The sequence below is a fragment of the Antechinus flavipes genome, chromosome 6 (assembly GCF_016432865.1).
Source record: "Antechinus flavipes isolate AdamAnt ecotype Samford, QLD, Australia chromosome 6, AdamAnt_v2, whole genome shotgun sequence".
Classification (NCBI taxonomy): Eukaryota; Metazoa; Chordata; class Mammalia; order Dasyuromorphia; family Dasyuridae; genus Antechinus; species Antechinus flavipes.
In genome coordinates this window covers 129,313,257-129,335,609 of record NC_067403.1, presented here as the reverse complement: position 1 = coordinate 129,335,609, position 22,353 = coordinate 129,313,257, and the positions used below count along the sequence as shown (strand labels likewise).

The 22,353-nt window shown below is 32.9% G+C and overlaps 1 protein-coding gene across 1 annotated transcript in view; it reads right to left on the bottom strand.

Moving 5' to 3' along the window:
• ZGRF1 (zinc finger GRF-type containing 1) overlaps nt 1–22,353 on the bottom strand; it is a 94,874-nt gene that overhangs the window by 66,051 nt on the left and 6,470 nt on the right. The window contains exons 5-7 of the mRNA XM_051967141.1: nt 18,769–20,254; nt 10,230–10,309; nt 3,658–3,741 (exon numbers count right to left, since the gene is read on the bottom strand). Of these exons, the coding sequence (XP_051823101.1) occupies nt 3,658–3,741; nt 10,230–10,309; nt 18,769–20,254 (1,650 nt within the window). The remainder of the gene's footprint in view (nt 1–3,657; nt 3,742–10,229; nt 10,310–18,768; nt 20,255–22,353) is intronic.

Sequence of the window (22,353 nt, the reverse complement as noted above, 5' to 3'; positions counted from 1 at the left end):
TATATATATAAATATATATATAACACACATATGTTTATATATATATAAAATCCTCAAGATGTATAATAGGCACATTCCCAAAAGTTATAAAGAATAACTAAACAATGAATAAGAGAGCCAACTAATCCTGTGTGATTCATTTTGCAAAGACTTCTGAATATCTATAGACAAAGAGAGGGTATCTTAATAAGAACTAGGCTGTAAGGTAGAAAAGGAGAGTGTTTCTGTCCGTAGTAGAAGGAACAGACTAGACGCTCTGGGCGCAAAGATTAGAATAGAAAGTCCAAAAAAGCTCCTGTTCTCTTCTATCCTTAGAGATTTTTCATTGACCTGAGCCTCTGTCTGATGTTCTTTCTTGGGGGTCCTATATATCACGTAATCACTATTTTCTATTCTATAAGAAATTAACCAAGAGAAGCAACAAAGTGCAGGAGAAAGAACCCTAGATTTAGAATCTGAGAACCTGGATTCAAATTCTATGCTATGCCCTGTATTATGATTTTAGGCAATTCACTTCCCTCAATGGTCCTCAGTTTCCTTATTACAAAAATGAGGAATTTGGTTAGATGATCTCCAATGGCCCTTTTCATTCTAAATTCTGACATTTTACCTATGATATTTAAAGGGGTACATAAAGGATTTATTTCTAAATAGTAAATTGGCAAAACAATGAATAAAAAGTTACTAAAATTTAATGCAGAGATTCTAAATTACAAATTTAAAAGGAAAATAAAACTCCTAATATATACAGTTAACAATTAAGGAAGATTTTCTTTTGAGCATAAAGAAACATAAATATGAACACACTTTCTTACCTGTTAAAATGCTTACTTTTATCCCATTATACTAAAAAATACATATTTCATAAATCCACATTCCCCTTGCCCCCACAAGGATGTGTTCCAAATTTATAATGAATTCTAGGGGTAGAATTATATCATAAAGCCAGAATTCTATTTAACTTCTCCCTCTATAACAACTAAATGTATTAACAATTGATTTATCAGTCATTGCCTACAGTTAAAGTTTTATAAAGCTTTTTAAGTTATCAATCTGTATTACAAAGGACATACCAGGAACTGCTTAACTGCAATGGAGATATAAAAATGCTAACCAATTCAGTCATCAATAGTGACTTCAAAGGATTAATGGTAAAGCACACTTCCCACAATTTGGCAAAGAGATGGTATACTCTAGTTATGAAATGAAGTACACATTTTTAGACATATACAAAATATTGATTCGTTTTGTTTAACTCTACATGTTTGTTATAAAGAAGAGTTCTGTTTGGAGGTAGGAAAAAACCACTGGGAAGTGATGGTTAAGATTTCAATTAAATTTTAATTTTTCAATTACCAAACATTTAAAAAAAAAAAGTCAAACAAGATCCTTGCCTATGTTTTTATTAACTGTATCCCCAAAGTTTAGCATAGTGCCTGGCACATAAGAAGCACTTAATAAACATTTATTAGATTATCTTGGACCCTTTTTTTTTATTATTATTATTATTTTTTTTTTTATCTTGGACCCTTTTAACAAAAAAACATGGTCAAGCAAGACAAATTCCCACACTGGCTATTTGTCTAAATTTGTTTGATTCTGCATTTTCATTCACCACCTGACAGTGATTTTTTTAAAGCATCAATAATTTTTAAAAAAATAAATTGAATGGCATCATCTGAATGGTGAGATCATGGAATGATTAGAGAAATGATCAAAAGCCAATACCCAATTAATAAAAGGCTAAAGATAGGAAAAGAGAACTCAAATCTTCTTTGCTGTGTGACCCTGGGCAAGTCACTTAACTCTGTTCACCTTAGTTTCCTCATCTGTAAAATGAACTGGAAAAGAAAATGGCAAATCACTCCAGTATTTTTGCAAAGAAAACCTCAAGTAGGACACAAAGAGTCAGACATCACAGAAATGACTAAACAACAAAAAAGACAGGAAGATAGCATGTGTCATTATTGTGCCCCCAATACAACCTGTTTAAATAAGCTCTAAAAAAGGGGGGGTGAGGGAGAAATGGACAAAAGACCTAAATTTTTATCACCACTTATAAGAAAAGTTTAACAGATGAAAAGCAGTCATTACAGAGAAATCAAAAGAATTCAGAAACTACTCCAGCCAGAAAACAACTGACCTCCTTAAGGGAAAAACCCAGCAGCCAAAGGCAATTCTAGTTTAAAGTTTGAGTTTACATGCCAACTAGTACTGAGGAGGAAAAGGAAGATTGCAAAGAGACTACCTTACCAAAACAAAACAAAACAAAACAAAAAAACCCAAGAAGAAAATTAATCTAGGAAACCAGCTGACTCCAGTTACCTTGAGTGCATCTTTTAAAAATGAAGTTAAAAGAAAAAGGAAGAATGTGAAACCACTCTGGTCTATCAGTGTTACTGTGATCATTTATTCACATCAGCAAGAACAGCAAAATCACCGAATTTGGACTTAACCTCTAAGTAAATTTAAGAAAAGGAAGCTAAAAGCAGGCTTTATGAATAGATGTAGAAGAAAACACTCAGAAATCATTTTTTTAAAAATCTGAAAGTATAGAAGAGTCCCTTGACATCTCCCCAAAAAATATATAGCAACACTTTTTCATTTCTATAAAAATATTTTAAGATTACCTATGTACCCACTGAGAGTTAAAAAAAAAAAAAAAAAAAAAAACCACTGGAACTACACAGATAGTTTTCAATAGCAAATCACCGCTTTATTTTCCCACAAGGGAGTAAAAAAAGAGAATGGAAGATTACACTGTGTCTATTTTCTGTTGATTTTAAAACAGCATTTAATTGAGTAGAACTAAACAGTTATACATTTCTTTTCAAAGTATCTTCCACATTCATATTAAAATCAAGCAAGATTTTGTGACAATATGACTATAGAGATTACTTGTTCTGTGAGGCATAAAACAAACTGCCTATAGATCTTCATTAGTATCATGGAGGGTATTACAGAAATTCCAATTAGAAGAATGATTGCTAGTAAAAAAAATTTTTTTTTCTAAAAGCTGATATCTGCAGACAACATCGCATATCAATTTCCAGAACAAGACAAAGGTTTCTTACAGAAATGAGAAGTCAATAAGTCAAATGAGCATTTATTAAGTGCCTACTATATTATTCCAGGCACTGAGTTAAATAATGGAGATGTTAAAAAGGGCAAAAACAGTTCCTGCCCTCAAGAAGCTCACAATTTAAGGGAAACAGTCATCTGAAAGAGATAATCTAACTATACAAATTGGAAAAATAGTATATGAAAAATACTTATTGCCTAGACAATAACATGTTGGGTGGGCTGCTGTTTTGCTTCCATTGCAAAGTAATTTGCCCAGGATCACATAGTCAGTATGTATTAAGACTCAGACCTTTCCATCAAGTTTTTTGGTTCTAAGGCTGGCTATTCACTACATTTTTGCTGTTTTTCATTTCTTTGATAAAGCTGGTAGATGCAATATGTATAAATAAACTACTAAAAAGGAAGAAGACTTCAAAATAAAAAAAAAGAAATGGCCATAAAATATTCTTATTATTTTTTAAAATAATACTTTGTCATTTTGGTTAATAATATTCTGAATAGCAGAACTGATTCCAAATATCTGTAAATGTTAAGAAACTGAGAACACATTTGAATAGTCTTCATAATTTGTACCTTAGGTTTACAGAACTTCCTCTCTTTTTCCTTAGATATAAGAGCTATAAAAGAATTTTCTTCTTTATCTTTCAAGGAAGAACACTGAAAGAAAATACCAATAACAATGTTAGTTAGAATCTGAAGCACATCAGGCCTTGACTAATTCATCATACTTGACTTTTTCTGTATTGTGACTGGGGGTGCATGTGAGACCCCCACAACTATAATAGGCAAATAGTGAGCTCCTAAACCCCAGCATAAGGAAGTTGGCAGTACCAGCCCCAGAGCAGCATGAAGCCCTGTTTCCTGTATAGGAAGCTTGAGACAATCTCCCCTTTGCCCTAGGAAGATAAATGAGCAAAAAAGCAAAAATGGCTCTAACCATAGTTTGTTGGAATCTTTACAAACTGTTAAATGATTAGTTGATAGAGACAATAATTATCTAATTTAGCATGGTTCAGTATGATTGATCTAATCCTATAAGGAGATGTTATGGGTCAGAAGAAACAAGGTACTAAGTAGAACTGATAGACAATAATACTTGTGTTCACACGTTTAGAGAGTTCATATAAGCAAGAAGTTATTTAAGTACTCATTGGAATTCACAAGTATGGGAGATTCACAAAGTTAACTGTGTAACTTTGTGAATTCACACCTCCCTTGAAGCTCTTAGGGCCAGAGAGCACTCTGGGAAGAAACCCATAATCCCTCTCTCACATCCCACAATCCCTCTCTCAAAGGAGCATAAATAGAGCTTCAGTGAGCCCAGTCAGGAGAGTTCAGCTGAATTTAGATTGAGAGGGGAGCGTCAAGTGAGTTCAGCCAGAAGCCCTCTCTGAGTGAGGAGTTTTACTTCAGAACATTGACTGGGGTGGGGGAGGAGCACTCTGGGAGATTAAGAGCCAGAAACCCTCTCTCAGAGGCAAGACAGATTCACCTTGGTGCTGGCTGGGCTGAAGGACAAACCTTTGGATTTGGAGACATTCGGAGCGAGCTCTTGGAACCAAGAGGCTGAAGGACAAACCTTTGGATTTGGAGACATTCGGAGGGAGCTCTTGGAACCAAGCAGAGAGATAGGCCTCTAAGCTAACCGAGCTATACTGGAGGCAATAAAAGATCTGAACTTTTATCATCTGGCTGTGTTTTGAGGTGATTCTTACTTTCAACTGCAACTAAGGCTGCCTCCAGAAAACCTCCTCGAGAAACCTGCTCTCCCCCAGAGAAAACCATCATATTATATTTTAAAAGAAGAAAATTGCCACAATAGTTTTTATGGAGATAGGGAGGAATTCAAACCCTAAGGATGCTAAAGGCAAAATGCCTCTAGATGAAGACTCAAAGGGTGATATAACGTGGAATCCATCTTAAAAGGCTCTTTTGGAAGAATTCAAAAAGGATCTTAAAAGAGTTAGAAGAAAAATGGGCTAAGTAAATGAGAGCTCTGGAAAAGGAAACACAGAAATTACCTGAAGAAAATCACTCCTTAAAAAATTTTGGTGAAAGAAAAAGAAAACAACTCTTTGAAAAACAGAATTTGTGAAATGGGGAGAAAAAAATCCACTGAACAAAACAACTCATTAAAAATTCAATTGGCCAAATGCAAAAGGAGATTTAAAAAAAAAAAAAAGGAAGAAAGTAATTCACTAAAAATGAGAATTGAATAAATGAAAATGAATGACTTAATGAGACATCAAGAATCAAACTCCCCCAAAAAGGAAAAAAAAAAAAATTTGAAGAAAATGTAAAATACTTCATCAGAAAAACAACTGACCTAGAAAACAGATCCAGGAGAGACAATCTAAGAATTATTTGTACTACCTGAAAATCACATTGTGGCCCAGATAGCATTTTTCAAGAAATCAAGGAAAACTGCCCCAATATCCTAGAACCAGAAGGTAAAATAGTCATTGAAAGAAGCCACTGATTACCTCGTGAAAGATATCCCAAAATATAAACTCCAAGGAATATTATAACTGAATTTCAGAATTATCAGATCAAGGAGAAAACATTGCAAGCCAGCCAAAAAGAAACAATTCAAATATCAAGGAGCCACAACCAGAATACCCAGGACCTAGCAGCTTCTACTTTAAAGGATCGCAGGGCCTAGAATATGATATTCTGGAAGGCAAAGACTTGGACTATAGTCATGAATCAAATATCCAGAAAGATTATCTTTCAAAGAAAAAGATGGACATTCAATGAAACAGGGGGTATTTCATTTATTTTTGATGAAAAGAGTTGAACAGAAATTGAACAGAAAATTTAATCTTCATATACAGAATTCGAGAAAAGTATAAAAAGATAAAAAGGGAAGAAAAAAAAAACTATGATTTTTAAAGGTTTACATCCCTATATGGAAAGATGACATGTTTAACTCCTGAGAACTGTATCTTTGTTAGGGGTATACTTAAAGAAGGGAAGTATAATTTGACTTTACTGTGATGATATAAAAAAGAAACTAAAGGTGGAAAAGAGATTGTACTGGAAGAAGATAAAAGGGGAGGTAAAATAGGGTAAATTTGATCATATGAAGAGGCCAAAAAAACCTCTTACATTTGAGGGGAAAAGGGAGGGGGAGGAGCATTGATGAACGTTAACCTCATTGTATTTGATTCAAAGAGATAGAGACATATTAGGTTGTAAAAGAAACTTGTCTCATACTACAGGGAAGTAGGAAGAGAAAGGGGAAAGGAAAGGGGGAGGTAATAGAACAGAAGGAGAAGGCAAAAGTGATAAGAAAGAAGTTAAGAAGCTAAATAGAATTTTAGAAAAGTTTGATATGATAGACCTTTAGATAAAGTGAATGAGAATAGAAAGGAATATACTTTTTTCTTGAAAATACATGGGAAACTACACAAAAATTGACCACTTACTAGGGTATAAAAACCTCCAAATCAAATGCAAAAAGGCAGAAATAGTAAATGCATCTTTTTCAGATCATGATACAACAAAAATTACATGCTATGGAGAAGGAAAGAATTTATGACCAAAGAAGATCTAGAATACGTTATGAAATGCAAAATGGATAATTTTGATTATATTAAAAAGGTTTTGTACAAACAAAATCAATACAAACAAGAATAGAAGGGAAATACAAAACTGGGAAAAAATTTTTACATCCAGGAGTTCTGATAGAGACCTCATTTCTAAAATAAATAAAGAATTGATTCAAATTTATAGGAATACAAGCTATTTTCCAATTGATAAATGATCAAAAGATATGAACAATTTTCAGATGAAGAAAATGAAATGATTTCTAATCATATGAAAAAGTGTTCTAAATTACTATTGATCAGAGGAATGCAAATTAAGACAACACTGAGGTACCACTATGTAGCTCTCAGATTGGCTAGGATGATAGGAAAAGATAATATTCTACTAAACTAACAGGACAATCCACACATATGACCTTTGAATGATAAAAAGTCATTTGACAAATATTTATTGAGATTTGAACTTTATGTTCAAAGTACTTTGTTGGAGGGGATGTGGGAAAACTGGGACACTAACACATCATTGGTGGAGTTCTGAACTAATTCAACCATTCTGGAGAGCAATTTGGAACTATGCCTAAAAGGCTATCAAGCTGTGCATACTTGATCCAGCACTTTCTCTATTAGGCCTGTATCCCAAAGAGATCATAAAAAAGGGAAAAGGACCCACATGTGCAAAAATGTTTGTAACAGCTCTTTTTATAGTGGCAAGGAATTGGAAACTGAGCTGCTGCCCATCAGTTGGGGAACAAGCAGTATGATTTCAAAGAGGCCTAGAGACACATGATGTGATACTAAGTGAAGTAAGTAGAACTAAGAAAGCATTATACACAACAAGACTATGCGACAATCAATTCTGATGGATGAGGCTCTTTTCAGCAATGAAGTGATTCAGGCCAATTCCAATAGATTTGTGATGGAGACAGTCATCTACATATAGAAAAAAGACTTTTGGGAGTGCATGTGGATCACAACATAGTATTTTCACCTTTTTTGTTATTTGCCTGCTTTTTGTTTTCTTTCTTATTTTTTTTCCTCTTTCAGATTTTATTTTTCTTGTGCAGAATGGCAAATGTGTAAATATGTTTAGAAGAATTATATATGTTTAACATATATTGGATTGCTAACTCTCTAGGAGAAAAAGTGAAAAGAAGGGAGAGAGAAAAATTTGGAACAAGGTTTTGAAAGCATGAACATTGAAAGCTATCTTTGCATATATTTTAATATAAAATGCTATTATTTAAAATTAAAAGCTATTGTTTTTAAAATAAGTATATAAAAATATTAATAGTTACACTTAAAATATTAAGGTGCTTAATTTTAACATTTTAACAAATCTGGGAGAAACTTTACTGACACAATAAATATATAACATGATATCTAAACTGGTGGAAGTATAATTAGTATGGAATATTTGCAAAAAGAAACCCAAAACTTTATTTCAAATTTACCGTATATACTCGAGTATAAACCGACCCAAATATAAGCTGAGGCCCCTAATTTTAACCCAAAAATATGGGAAAACTTATTATATCAGTAGGTTTAGATAGCACACCAGTGCCCGCAGAGGAGGAGAGCGGGTGCCGGTATACGTATGTAGAGCGGTTGCCAGCATTAGTATACAGTCCGGTTACCTACTATGATACTACAGGAACAGCCACATCGTCGTAGCAAGGACCAGCCCTGTAGTATCACAGTGGGCACTCACGCTGTATACTACACAGCAGGGGGGCATTCAAAGGGATATTTACACATGTGTTATCTAGTGACTCGAGTATAAGCTGAGGAGGAGATTTTCTGCCCAAAAATTGGGCAGAAAAACTCGGCTTATACTCGAGTATATACGGTATGTTATTCCTGAATTTGGATGTATAACATTTGGCTAAATTGTAATTTGAAAAATGACCCACCAGCAATGATTCTAATGATCCATTAGGTTCAGTTAAAATATCATCTTGGTTTTCTTGTGGCACCTTGTAGATATATAATTAATATAGAAATTGCACAATATTCCAAAAAATAGCAAAAATTTTATTTATATCTCATATAAAAGTATGAAAATTATCAAATGCAGTCAATTTACATTAAACATTTTAAAAGATACATTTTTAAAAGAGTAAAAACATATAAAAGACAAGCTAATGTAAAATTCTTGAAGACTTCATTTATGAATGTAGTCAGAGAATGGAAAGGGAATTGTGGGTGACAAAAATAAGTTATCAATAATTTTTTTAAAAAGACAATGATGACATAACGTGAAAATTCAAATAAATTGATACAAGTATTTTTGAAGAAAATAAATTGGAAACTGAAATAATATGAAGACCAATGGAAACTGAATACTTTTAAAGTACAAAAAAATATCAGAAGTACCATAATTTGGTTTAAAAAAAAAAAAAAGCAATGTAATGACCCCATCTCAAATAGTCTACTAAACCAACTAGATAATCCATACATGTGACCTTTGATAAAAATTCAACTTTTAAATATTTATTGAAATTTGAACTTTTATATTCAAAGTACTTTGTTGAATGCAACAAGGAATACTGCCTACCAACAATGTGCAAGATACTGTGATGTGAGCTGGGAATATAAAGATAAATAAAAAATAGGCCATCAAAGGGGGTATAGATTCAGATAAGATCACATCTGAAATCACCTTAAAGGAATAGTAGGACTTTAACATCTAGAAGTGAAGATGGAAGAAGGAAATCGAATGAAGAAGGGAATAAGCAAAGAAAGAGATGGGGAAATCACTAATAGAATATAGACAGACAGATAAGTAGATAATATATGATGATGTTTTATATAGATGTATAATACATATGACATTATGTATATTATTGTATAATATGTGCTATATAGAACACATTATATATGCTGTTATAATATGTATATTATTGTATAATATGTGCTATATAGAACACATTATATATGCTGTTATATAAATGATACACATTCTATGTTATATCCAATATTATTATGTTATGTTAATGTACATTTTCTTAATGGCTTTTCATCTCCATACCTGGAATGGATTTCTTTCCCCCATCATAACACACACACACACACACACACACACACACACACTTACATGTATCTATATAAACATTTAAATATATATACAGACACACACATATATGAAAAAGTTTAGGGAGATAGTGTGATATATTGGAAAGAACACTGATTTAGCACCAGAAGATGGACTAAAATCACAGCTATTCCACTCCTTACCCATATGACCTTAGGCAAGTACCTTAATATTTTTGTGACTTATTTTCCCCAGCTATAAAATGGAAGTGAGGGAATGTTCTTTCCATCTCTAATCTGAATCTATAACAGATCTGCTACTAATTATTTGAATGACCTTGGCTTTAGACAACTGAAGCAGTTTCCCAACTGTAGGTTAAAAGAGGTGGACTCTATTTTTGATTCCCCATCAGTTTTAATTCCACTAATGAGTTAAGCTTCAGATATATTGATTGGGGAGCTGGCAGAGCCATCATCATTAAAGGGTTGGAATATCCTAGTTCTTTCAGTCTTAGCCTCGGAGGGTGGGGGTGGTGGGGGTGGAATGGGCACATAAAAATAAATTACCTGTTGAGTAGAATCTTGATTCAGATTAAAGGGTTCCTGTATATCTGAGAAACAGCATACTTCTGTAAGTTGTTTATTGGCTACAATGGACAAAAGTACAGCATTCAGATTATCAGTTATACTGATATACAATCATACTATATAAAAATGCAAATAAAATCATATATTTATAACTGAAATTGAAGGGTAAAATATTATTTGAAAACTGTTTTGTGATTAAAAACTATTACAATAAAAGTTTTATCAGTTTTTATAAACTCATGATAAAATAAACACTAGAATGGGGATGGTAGCCTAAGACAAATAAATTTAAATAAGATGGAATCTTATTTTCAGTGCTATCTAGGTCAGCTGCTACTGCTATAGAACCTTCCCTGACCATCATTGCTCGGCTGCTAAGAATCTCTGGTTAACACTGAGCTCCCTTAGAGAGAGGGAGGAAGGAGGTGAATTGATAATTTCATTAACACTCTACAGATATTGCCAATAAATTATTTTTACAAATTTTAATAAGCAGAAAAATCATAAAAAAGTGCTCTGGTACTTAAATGTTCCTCAACACTAAAAGTAGAATGAAATATATTCATTTGTCATCTCTATTTATAAATTATGTACATTCTTTATAAATTATTTTATGACAAGCAAATGAATAATCACATTTTTTAAATCACTGTAGTCTCTAGATAGAATGCAATATTCTAAATCTGACATGTCAGACATGCCATCTTATGGTCTGCCTAACTGATCTTAAGAACTATAAATAAATAGATTATCCCTCCCCATGTCAACTTCATTGCTCATTATGTCATGTTGTAGCTGATATACAAATAAGAAGTGTTACTCTAAATATATTTTTTGTATATATACCTATATATATATATATGTCTATATAAATAGGTAAACACACACATATACATATACATGTTTATGAATATCCTTATCTATCTAAAGAGCAGGGATGAAAGGATAATAGCATTTCCAGAATTTAAACAATGGAGGTTTTTTTTTGTTTGGTTTGTTTTTTTTGCTGCGGCAATTGGGGTTAAGTGACTTGCCCAGGATCACACAATTAGGAAGTATCAACAATCTGAGGCCAAATTTGAACTCAGGTTCTGAGGTCAGGGCTGGGGCTCTATCCACTGCACCACCTAGCTGCCCCTAAAATGTTTTAAAGAAGCAGTTATCAAAGCTAATTGGTATCAAAACTTAAATGGTAAATTAAAAAGAACAGATTGGATAAGAAAAAGAAATAATGGAACTCAACAGCCCAGTGTTCAATACAAAAATCACTTACTAGGAAAGAAATTATTTAACAAAAACTGCTAGGGAAACTGGAAAGCACTAGGCATGGCTCATCATCTTATACTATATTCCAAAATAAATTCAAAATGCTTAGAAAAATACAAATTAAAAGATACCACCTCACACCTCTCAGATTGGCCAATGACAAAAAAGCAAAGTAACAAATGTGGAGAGAATGTGGAAAAATTACCATACTAATGCATTGTTGGTGAAGTTGTGAACTAATCTAACCATTCTATAGAGCAATTTGTAACTATGCCTAAACAGCAACTAACCTGTGAATAATCATTTGACACAGCTATACCACTACTAGATCTGTATTCAAGAGATCACAAAAAAAGGAAGACTTCTACATGCAAAAATATTTATTGCAGTCATTTTCATGGTGGCAAAATATAATGATGCTCATCAATTAGGGAATGGCTGAATAAGCAATGATATATGAATGTAATGAAATATTATTGTGCAATAAGAAATGATAAACAGATTACAGAAAGACCTGGAAAGACTTATACAAATTGAGACAAAGTGAAACGACTAGAATCAGGTAAATGTCATGGAATCATCAAGAGTATCAGCAATAATGTGTGATGATTAACTATGATCCAGCTCTTCTCAGCAATATAATGATATAAGACTACAAAGAACTCACAAAGAAAAATGTTATCCATAGCTAGATAAAGAATTGATGGACTAGGGATGCAGAACAAAGTATATTTTTCTCACTTGAAACTTCCATGTGTTTTTTTTTTCTTTTGATGTTACTTCTTTCTTAACTGTGAATAATATGAAAATGTTTTACATAACACACATATAAAACATATCAAATTGCCTACTGCCTTTGAAAGAGGGAAGGGAAGGAAAAGAGAGAAAAATTTAGAACGCAAAAAAATTATAAAAATGAATGCTAACAATTTGGAACTATGCATAAAGAATTATCAAACTATATATACTCTTTGTTCAAATATTCCAAATTGTTTCACCATAAGAAAAAATTGTCTCTCTGCTAGGAAAAAAGACAGAATATCAAATTGTATAATTTTTTCCAAAATAAAAACTAGTGATCATGAAATTCCTTGAAATTATCATGTCATATTATGCCTTTATCTTAATGTTTTTCTTATAATATTCCCCTTATTTTAAATATACTAAGTCATTTCAGAATTACAAAATGGTATCAATATTTTAATGTATTATTACCAAAATTAAAGATTCCTACTGGAACATTTTGAAATAACTACTATTTTTAATATAGTTATCCTTAAGAATAAAATTAAGATTTTTATATTTCTAATTTTCTGTAAAGTCCGGGTTAATTTCTTGGAGGCCTCTGAATCAGCCAGAGTCAGGATAAGCAAAAGTCCTTGGTCTTTAGAGAGAAAGACTGCCAGTTTTGCCAAGGATCTCTCCTAGCTTCTAGAGTCTAAAATCTCTACCTTTCTCTTCCTGGTCCTGCCCCCAAGTGAGTTTTCTCATCCCACCCTCTAATCCTTGCCTACAATTATCTTTACATCAAACATTGAGCCAGCACCAATGGTGAGAAAAGTGCCTTTAGAATAGGTAATTAGCTTTAAGTGCTCAATTGTCTGATTCAAGTGAACCTATTCCAAGTTTCAGCCCTTTACAATTTTCTTTCATAATAACATAAATATACAATTAATAATCATCTGTGTAGAATGCCATATTGTAATTTTCCCTAGATTTGTTAATATTGGGTTTTGGTTGTTAGATTTAATATGCTTCAGTTGAATAATAATCACCAACATCGTGATCAACAAGTTGGTTAATGTGTTTGCAAATTAAAGGTAATTAAAGGTTGCTTATTTGATATTTCATTAGGAGCTTTTTGCAAATAGAAGTGAAAAGCCTAGAAAAGTGATTCATTCCACTTAGGTTTACTCTTTCCTTAGAATGAACTGGGATTTTTTCAATAATAATTATAGCATGGTTGATGTACTAACCTCTTAATAAGCCTAATTTAATAAATCACATTGTTCAGTTTAGAAAGATAAAGACCAAAATAAATGTACTCTTTCCAGTTGGATAAGCAGCTATATATAATCTGTAAAAATTACTGGTTTGCTAACTGAAGCTACTTCCAGCATCATACTAACATGATGTAAAACCTGTAGTGGTTTCTACTTTATCCAGTCATCTGTTGATAACAACCCTGAGCCAATATTCTAATACAATCTCAGTTTGGGAGGGTAGGGATTAATAATGCCAGAATTAATATTCCAGCTATGGTTTTGGAAGCCTTGTCAATTTTAGTTCTATTTGAAAAACTGCATCACATCTTTTTAAATTCAATTTTTAAAAATCTAAATTAGGACCCACAAGAACCTATTACCATTTGTTAATAGGTTCATTTATGCTGTTTTATTACATAATGCATTTTTATAATAATTTATTTTAGTGATTTTTAACCTATTCTCAATTATGCAACTGATTTGATGAAAGTATTCTTGCTTTGTATTCTTCATAAAATTCCTGTTACTAAGTATAATTAAATAATCCAAATCTAAGTATTGGCTTTTTTATCATGTTACACGGAAGTCACCTTTCTTCTCTGTTGTTTCCTCCAACATTTTCCCCTTAATAAAAATCACTTAACTCCTTTAACTTGCAAATAATTTTGAATAATACGATAGAAAAAAAATCTAATATTTTCCCCCTTCGATTTCAAAGGAACAGATCAGGATGGAGTTTAAAATTATATCACTTGGAGAGAGCCATCTGCATCAAGTGAGGACTGTAGAGAAGTGAGTGTGGATCACAACACAATATTTTCACTTTTTTTGTTAGGTTTGCTTGTTTCTTGTTTTTTCTCATTTTTTTTTTCCTTTTTGATCTGATTTTTCTTGTGTAGCATGTTAATTGTGGAAATATTCATAAAAGAATTGCACATGTTTAACATATATTGGCTTACTTACCCTCTAAGGGAGGAGATGGAGGGAAGCAAGGGAGAAAGAAAAAAATTTCGAACACAAGGTTCCATATACGCATACATTTTTAAAATAAAAAACTTAGGGACAGCTAGATGGTGCAGTGATTAGAGTACCAGCCCTAAAGTCAGGAGGACCTGAGTTCAAATCTGACCTGATTCTTAATACTTCCTAGTTGTGTGACCCTAGGCAAGTCATTTAACCCGAATTGCCTCAGCCAAAAAAAAAAAAAAAAAAGCTTAAAAAATAAAATTATATCACTGTAATGCTTTACAATTCTGATCATTCAGTTCTCTCAAGGACAGATGTAACTTTAAATCTTTTCATTACCTAGACATTATTTAACCAACAAAATATAATCTTTACTTTCTAGCTAACATACTGGGTAGCTGTCAATATTAGGTCACAAGGAATTATGCAAATATGACTTCACTGAAGGTTATTTTTATCTAATAACTAATAAATACATATCATTCAGCCATAGTTCTTTAAATTGCCATGGCTAAGAAGTAAAATTTCTAGAATGACACATTAAGAAGTTATATAAAGTCATTTTATGTTCTTTTAAGGAAATTTCAATTTAAAATGAAATTCTTAAAAAGGATAGCCATTCAAGGACCCACACTTAACACCATATACCAAGATAAGATCAAAATGGGTCCATGACCTAGGCATAAAGAACGAGATTATAAATAAATTAGAGGAACATAGGATAGTTTATCTCTCAGATTTGTGGAGGAGAAAGAAATTTGTGACCAAAGATGAACTAGAGACCATTACTGATCACAAAATAGAAAATTTTGATTACATCAAATTAAAAAGCCTTTGTACAAACAAAACTAATGCAAACAAGATTAGAAGGGAAGCAACAAACTGGGAAAACATCTTTACAGTTAAAGGTTCTGATAAAGGCCTCATTTCCAAAATATATAGAGAACTGATCCTAATTTATAAGAAATCAAGCCATTCTCCAATTGATAAATGGTCAAAGGATATGAACAGACAATTTTCAGAGGATGAAATTGAAACTATTACCACTCATATGAAAGAGTGTTCCAAATCATTATTGATCAGAGAAATGCAAATTAAGACAACTCTGAGATACCACTACACACCTGTCAGATTGGCTAAGATGACAGGAAAAAATAATAATGAATGTTGGAGGGGATGCGGGAAAACTGGGACACTAATGCATTGTTGGTGGAGTTGTGAATGAATCCAACCATTCTGGAGAGCAATCTGGAATTATGCCCAAAAAATTATCAAATTGTGCATACCCTTTGATCCAGCAGTGTTTCTATTGGGCTTATATCCCTAAGAAATACTAAAGAAGGGAAAGGGACCTGTATGTGCCAAAATGTTTGTAGCAGCCCTATTTGTAGTGGCTAGAAACTGGAAAATGAATAGATGCCCATCAATTGGAGAATGGCTGGATAAATTGTGGTATATGAATGTTATGGAATATTATTGTTCTGTAAGAAATGACCAGCAGGATGAATACAGAGAGGACTGGCGAGACTTACATGAACTGATGCTAAGTGAAATGAGCAGAACCAGGAGATCATTATACACTTCGACAACGATATTGTATGAGGACATATTTTGATGGAAGTGGATTTCTTTGACAAAGAGACCTAACTAAGTGTCAATTGATAAATGACGGACAAAAGCAGCTACACCCAAAGAACGAACACTGGGAAACGAATGTGAACTATCTGCATTTTTGTTTTTCTTCCGGGTTATTTATACCTTCTGAATCCAATTCTCCCTATGCAACAAGAGAACTGTTCGGTTCTGCAAACATATATTGTATCTAGGATATACTGCAACATATCCAACATATAAAGGACTGCTTGCCATCTAGGGGAGGGGGTGGAGGGAGGGAGGGGAAAAAAAAAATCGGAAAAGAAACGAGTGCAAGGGATAATGTTGTCAATATAAAGTAATCATTAAATAAAAAATAAAAATATATAAAGAAAAAAAAAAAGAAATCAAGCCATTCTCCAATTGATAAATGGTCAAAGGATATGAACAGACAATTTTCAGATGATGAAATTGAAACTATTACCACTCATATGAAAGTGTTCCAAATCACTATTGATCACAGAAATGCAAATTAAGACAACTCTGAGATACCACTACACACCTGTCAGATTGGCTAAGATGACAGGAAAAAATAATGATGAATGTTGGAAGGGATGCGGGAAAACTGGGATACTGATGCATTGTTGGTGGAGTTGTGAACGAATCCAACCATTCTGGAGAGCAATCTGGAATTATGCCCAAAAAGTTATCAAACTGTGCATACCCTTTGATCCAACAGTGCTACTACTGGGCTTATACCCCAAAGAAATACTAAAGAAGGGAAAGGGACCTATATGTGCCAAAATGTTTGTGGCAGCCCTGTTTGTAGTGGCTAGAAACTGGAAATTGAATGGATGCCCATCAATTGGAGAATGGCTGGGTAAATTGTGGTATATGAATGTTATGGAATATTATTGTTCTGTAAGAAATGACCAGCAGGATGAATACAGAGAGGCTTGGAGAGACCTACATGAACTGATGTTAAGTGAAATGAGCAGAACCAGGAGATCATTATACACTTCGACAACAATATTGTATGAGGATGTATTCTGATGGAAGTGGATTTCTTTGACAATGAGTTTCAATGGATAAATGATGGACAGAAACAGCTACACCCAAAGAAAGAACACTGGGAAACGAATATGAACTATTTTCATTTTTGATTTTTTTCCCGAGTTATTTTTACCTTCTGAATCCAATTCTCCCTGTGCAACAAGAAAACTGTTCGGTTCTGCAAACATATATTGTATCTAGGATATACTGCAACATATCTAACATATATAGGACTGCTTGCCATCTAGGGGAGAGGGTGGAGGGAGGGAGGGGAAAAATCGGAACAGAAGCAAGTGCAAGGGATAATGTTGTAAAAAATTACCCTGGCATGGGTTCTGTCAATATAAAGTTATTATTAAATAAAATAAAATTAAAAAAAAAAAAAGGATAGCCATTAAAATGAAAAGTACTTGTGAAAACATTTTTGTTTTGTCTTTGTATCTATTTTATTAATTTAGGCAGCATCCCCAAATATTAGGAAATTATTCTAACCTGTGCTTTTAATTGATTCACATATCAGCTGAATTCTATGTTTCAAATTAGGATTTATCTCTTTCAACTTTTCTAAGCTTTCCAAAGCTATACTATGTTCAGTCAGGGACTTTGAAAGGGAAATGCTGTTAACTAACTCAGGAAGTCAAAGGAATTTCTAGCATTGTCCCAAAATTTCTTGTATTCTTTATTAGCTCCTACTTTACTTTGTAAATTCCCCATACTTTGTTTATCCTCAAAATCATATATACTTATTTCTTTGGAAATAGGATGCTTTTTTTTTCTTTATTAATGCTTTTTATTTTTCAAAACATATGCAGGGACAATTCTTCAACATTAGCCCTTGCAAAACCTTGTGTTCCAATTCTCCCTCTGCCCCTCCACTCCTCCTCCACACCTTCTCCTAAATGGTAAGCAGTCCAATATATGTTAAACATAGTAGAAATATATGTTAAATCCAATATGCACATACATATTTATACAGTTATCATGCTGCACAGGAAAAATCAAATCAAAAGTAAAGAAAAAAAAGAGAAACAATATAAAATGCAAACAAACAACAATAAAAACAATGAAAATGCTGTTGTGAACCACGCTCAATTCCCACAGTCCTCTCTCTGGATGCAGATGGCTCTCTTCATCACAAGATCATTGGAACTGGCCACAATGATGTCATTGTTGAAGAGAGCCACTTAGGATCCATTTACTTCCAAAGAGGAGTGTTAAGAAATTTGAGTGCTTGATGTATCAAATGTGTCACATTCAAAATCTGAAGTACAATTCTTAGTATTTAAAAGTGGCAGGTTATAATTTTTAACTGGTAACGTAATTGCAAATAATTTCCTAAAATACTGCAATATCCACCATCTTTAGTGAATAAATATAATATTGTCTTGGGAAGTCAGAGTCCTGCCTATGCTTGATAAAGAAAACAGATGCAAAGTGTTTTCATTATCTTTGGACTTACTTTGAGGAAGTACACGATCATAATCAGTAATGAGTAGGTGAACAGATTGATTACATTGGTCTATTATTCTATATTAATATATCATCAGGCTGCTTTGAGGAATCCTATTTGGTTTCTCTGCTCAACATTTCAAAATGTGATGCACCATTCTGAATTTTAGGAATATTTGAGTTAAACAGGAAAGATGCTTCATTACCTTTTCCGATTCTGTCAAAATCTACTGAAGTTTCAGTACAAATCTGTGAAGATAGAGTTTTCTTATTGGGATATTTTGCTGGAAGACTAGAATCAGTTATCAAATGTGAAGAATGTTCATTGTCATATTTTTTATTATAATTCCTATCAATGAATTTCCTTTCAGCACACATTTTGTCCTCAGATGTTATTTTCTTTAGCCAATGTTCAGAACTCAGAGAAAAGATGTTGTTTTGTGATTCTTCCTCACTGTCACTGATATCAAAATTGTTCAGATTGAAAGTTACCTCCAAAAATGTTTCTGGTTTGCTGTCCCAATCTGTATTAATATTTTCATTTTCGGCTTTACTTTTAGGAAGAAATGTGGCCAAATTTTCAGATATGGCTAAACTATTATTTATGCAAGAAGAATCTTTTTGTAGATGTGGACATTGCTTTTCTAGCTGAAAAGAAAGCTTTTGGTGACTTTCTCTTTTTGGCACATTAGTTTTATTTAGTTCCTGTGTATTTTTTCTAGTGAAAACAGATTCTTTTAAGCATTTTGGATAATCATTGCTGAATAGCATTTCACTCTTGGACTTTGATAAGTAATGGTGTTCATTATTGCTATAAAAAACTGGTAAGCCTTCTCCCAACTCACTTTGACAGGATGAAGATACCTGAAAATTTATTTTCTGATTACAGTTGGTTTGGTCATCATTACATATTTGATTATCTGTGATATACTCAACCTTTTTTTCAGAATCAGCTGCAAAGAGATACATTTTTTGTTCAAAAGGACCTTTCAAATCTAAATCTAAGTTGTCATCCTTAGATTTTCCTTTGGTATTACTTACATCAGAAGAATTTATAGATAAATTCTTTGGTAAATAAATATCCCATTGGTTTAATTTTCTTACATCATTCTCTAAATGAAGCTCATGAGGTATAATTTTTGTGGTATTCTTTTCCATTTTCTCTTCCCTTCCTATTCTGGATTGTGATTTAAGGCAATCTTTTATTTCTTCTGTTAACTTTCCAGGAGGAAAACATTCTATAGCTTCCAAAGTTGGAGTTGATTTGGACTTTAGAAGTGCTAAAATCTTTTCTTTGCTCCTGCTGTTCTGTGAAATGTCTGAGTCTTTGGTTATCAGACTATCTTCTTTCATGTACTCATTATCCAATGAAGAGTCTGATTTCCTCCTTACAGAATTGAGAAAAAAACAATCATCTTCATAGAAACTCTTTTCGCTAGAAGGGATAGACGAAAAAAGTAAGGAGATAGACTCATCAGTGGTGTTGCCATTCTTGTAATCAATGATACTGTTACAGTCAGATGGCATAACAGTGTCCTTATTGTTCTTTCCAATAGTAGAAAATAATGGAGGTGTGCAAGAGAACAGAGAAGATAAAGTAGGATAAGATTCCTTAAATAGAAGAGATGTAGCTGATTCATCATTTTCTGTGGTGGCCATTTTCTTTGGTATTTGACGTGGTCCTTGGAATCCCTAAATATATAAAAATAACATTAGCTTCACCACACTTTCACAAAGAATCTTAAATAATTTGACAATGGAAAAAGAATGTTTTTTCTTTAAGAAATAAAATAACATTCCACACAAATTAAGTCTGATCTAAGCAACTGGAAAAATATTAAATGCTCTTGGATTGGGCAAGCAAAAATAATAAAAATGACAATACTATCTAAACTAATCTATTTATTTAGTGCTATACCAATCAGACTCCCAAAAAACTATTTTGATGACCTAGAAAAAATAACAACAAAGTTCATGTGGAAAAACAAAAGGTCAAGAATTTCAAGGGAAATAATGGAAAAAAAAAATCAAATGAAGGTGGCCTAGCTGTACTAAATCTAAAATTATATTATAAAACAGCAGTAACTAAAACCATCTGGTATTGGCTAAGAAAAAGACTAGCTGATCAATGGAATAGGTTAGGTTCAAAGGACAAAACAGCCAATAACTTTAATAATCTAGTGTTTGACAAACCCAAAGACCCCAGCTTTTGGGATAAAAACTCACTGTTTGACAAAAATTGCTGGGAAAACTGGAAACTAGTATGGCAGAAACTAAGCATTGACCCACACTTAACACCGTACACCAAGATAAGATCAAAATGGGTTCATGACCTAGGCATAAAGAATGAGATTATAAATAAATTGGAAGAGCATAGGATAGTTTACCTCTCAGACCTGTGGAAGAGGAAGGAATTTATGACCAAAGAACTAGAGATCACTATTGACCACAAAATAGAAAATTTTGATTATATCAAATTGAAAAGTTTTTGTACAAACAAAGCTAATGCAGACAGGATTAGAAGGGAAACAATAAACTGGGAAAACATTTTACAATCAAAGGTTCTGATAAAGGCCTCATTTCCAAAATATATAGAGAATTGACTCTAATTTATAAGAAACCAAGCCATTCTCCAATTGATAAATGGACAAAGATTATGAACAGACAATTCTCAGACGAAGAAATTAAAATTATTTATAGCCATGTGAAAATATGCTCGAAATCATTATTAATCAGAGAAATGCAAATTAAGACAACTCTGAGATACCACTACACACCTGTCAGATTGGCTAGAATGACAGGGTAAGATAATGCAGAATGTTGGAGGGGATGTGGAAAAACAGGGACACTGGTACATTGTTGGTGGAATTGTGAACACATCCAGCCATTCTGGAGAGCAATTTGGAACTATGCTCAAAAAGTTATTAAACTGTGCATATCTTTTGATCCAGCAGTGTTTCTACTGGGCTTATACCCCAAAGAGATACTAAAGTAGGGAAAGGGACCTATATGTGCCAAAATGTTTGTGGCAGTCCTGTTTGTAGTGGCTAGAAACTGGAAAATGAATGGATGCCCATCAATTGGAGAATGGTTGAGTAAACTGTGGTATATGAATGTTATGGAATATTATTGTTCTGTAAGAAATGACCAGCAGGATGAATACAGAGAGGACTGGCAAGACATGAATTGATGCTAAGTGAAATGAGCAGAACCAGGAGATTATATACCTCAACAACAATACTGTATGAGGATGTATTCTGACAGAAGTGGATTTCTTTGACAAAGAGATCTAACTCAATTTCAACTGATCAAAGATGGACAGAAGCAGCTACACCCAAAGAAAGGACACTAGAAAATGAATATAAACTGCTTGCATTTTTGTTTTTCTTCCTGGGTTATTTATACCTTCTGAATCCAATTCTCCCTATGCAACAAGAGAACTGTTCGTTTCTGCAAACATATATTGTATCTAGGATATACTGTAACCTATTTAACATGTATAGGACTGCTTGCCATCTAGGAGAGGGGGTGAAGGGAGGGAGAGGAGGAGTCAGAACAGAAGAGAGTGCAAGAGATAATGTTGTAAAAAATTACCCTGGCATGGGTTCTGTCAATAAAAAATCATTAAAAAAAAAAAAAAAGAAAGAAAGAAAGAAAGAAAATAACATAATAAAATAACATAAGGTTTACAAAGTCCTTTACGTGTTATTTCATTCAATCCTCCTAATAACCCCTTGAGGTAGTCTACAATTCCAATTTTACAGATGAGGTTATGCTGGCTGAGTGAAAAT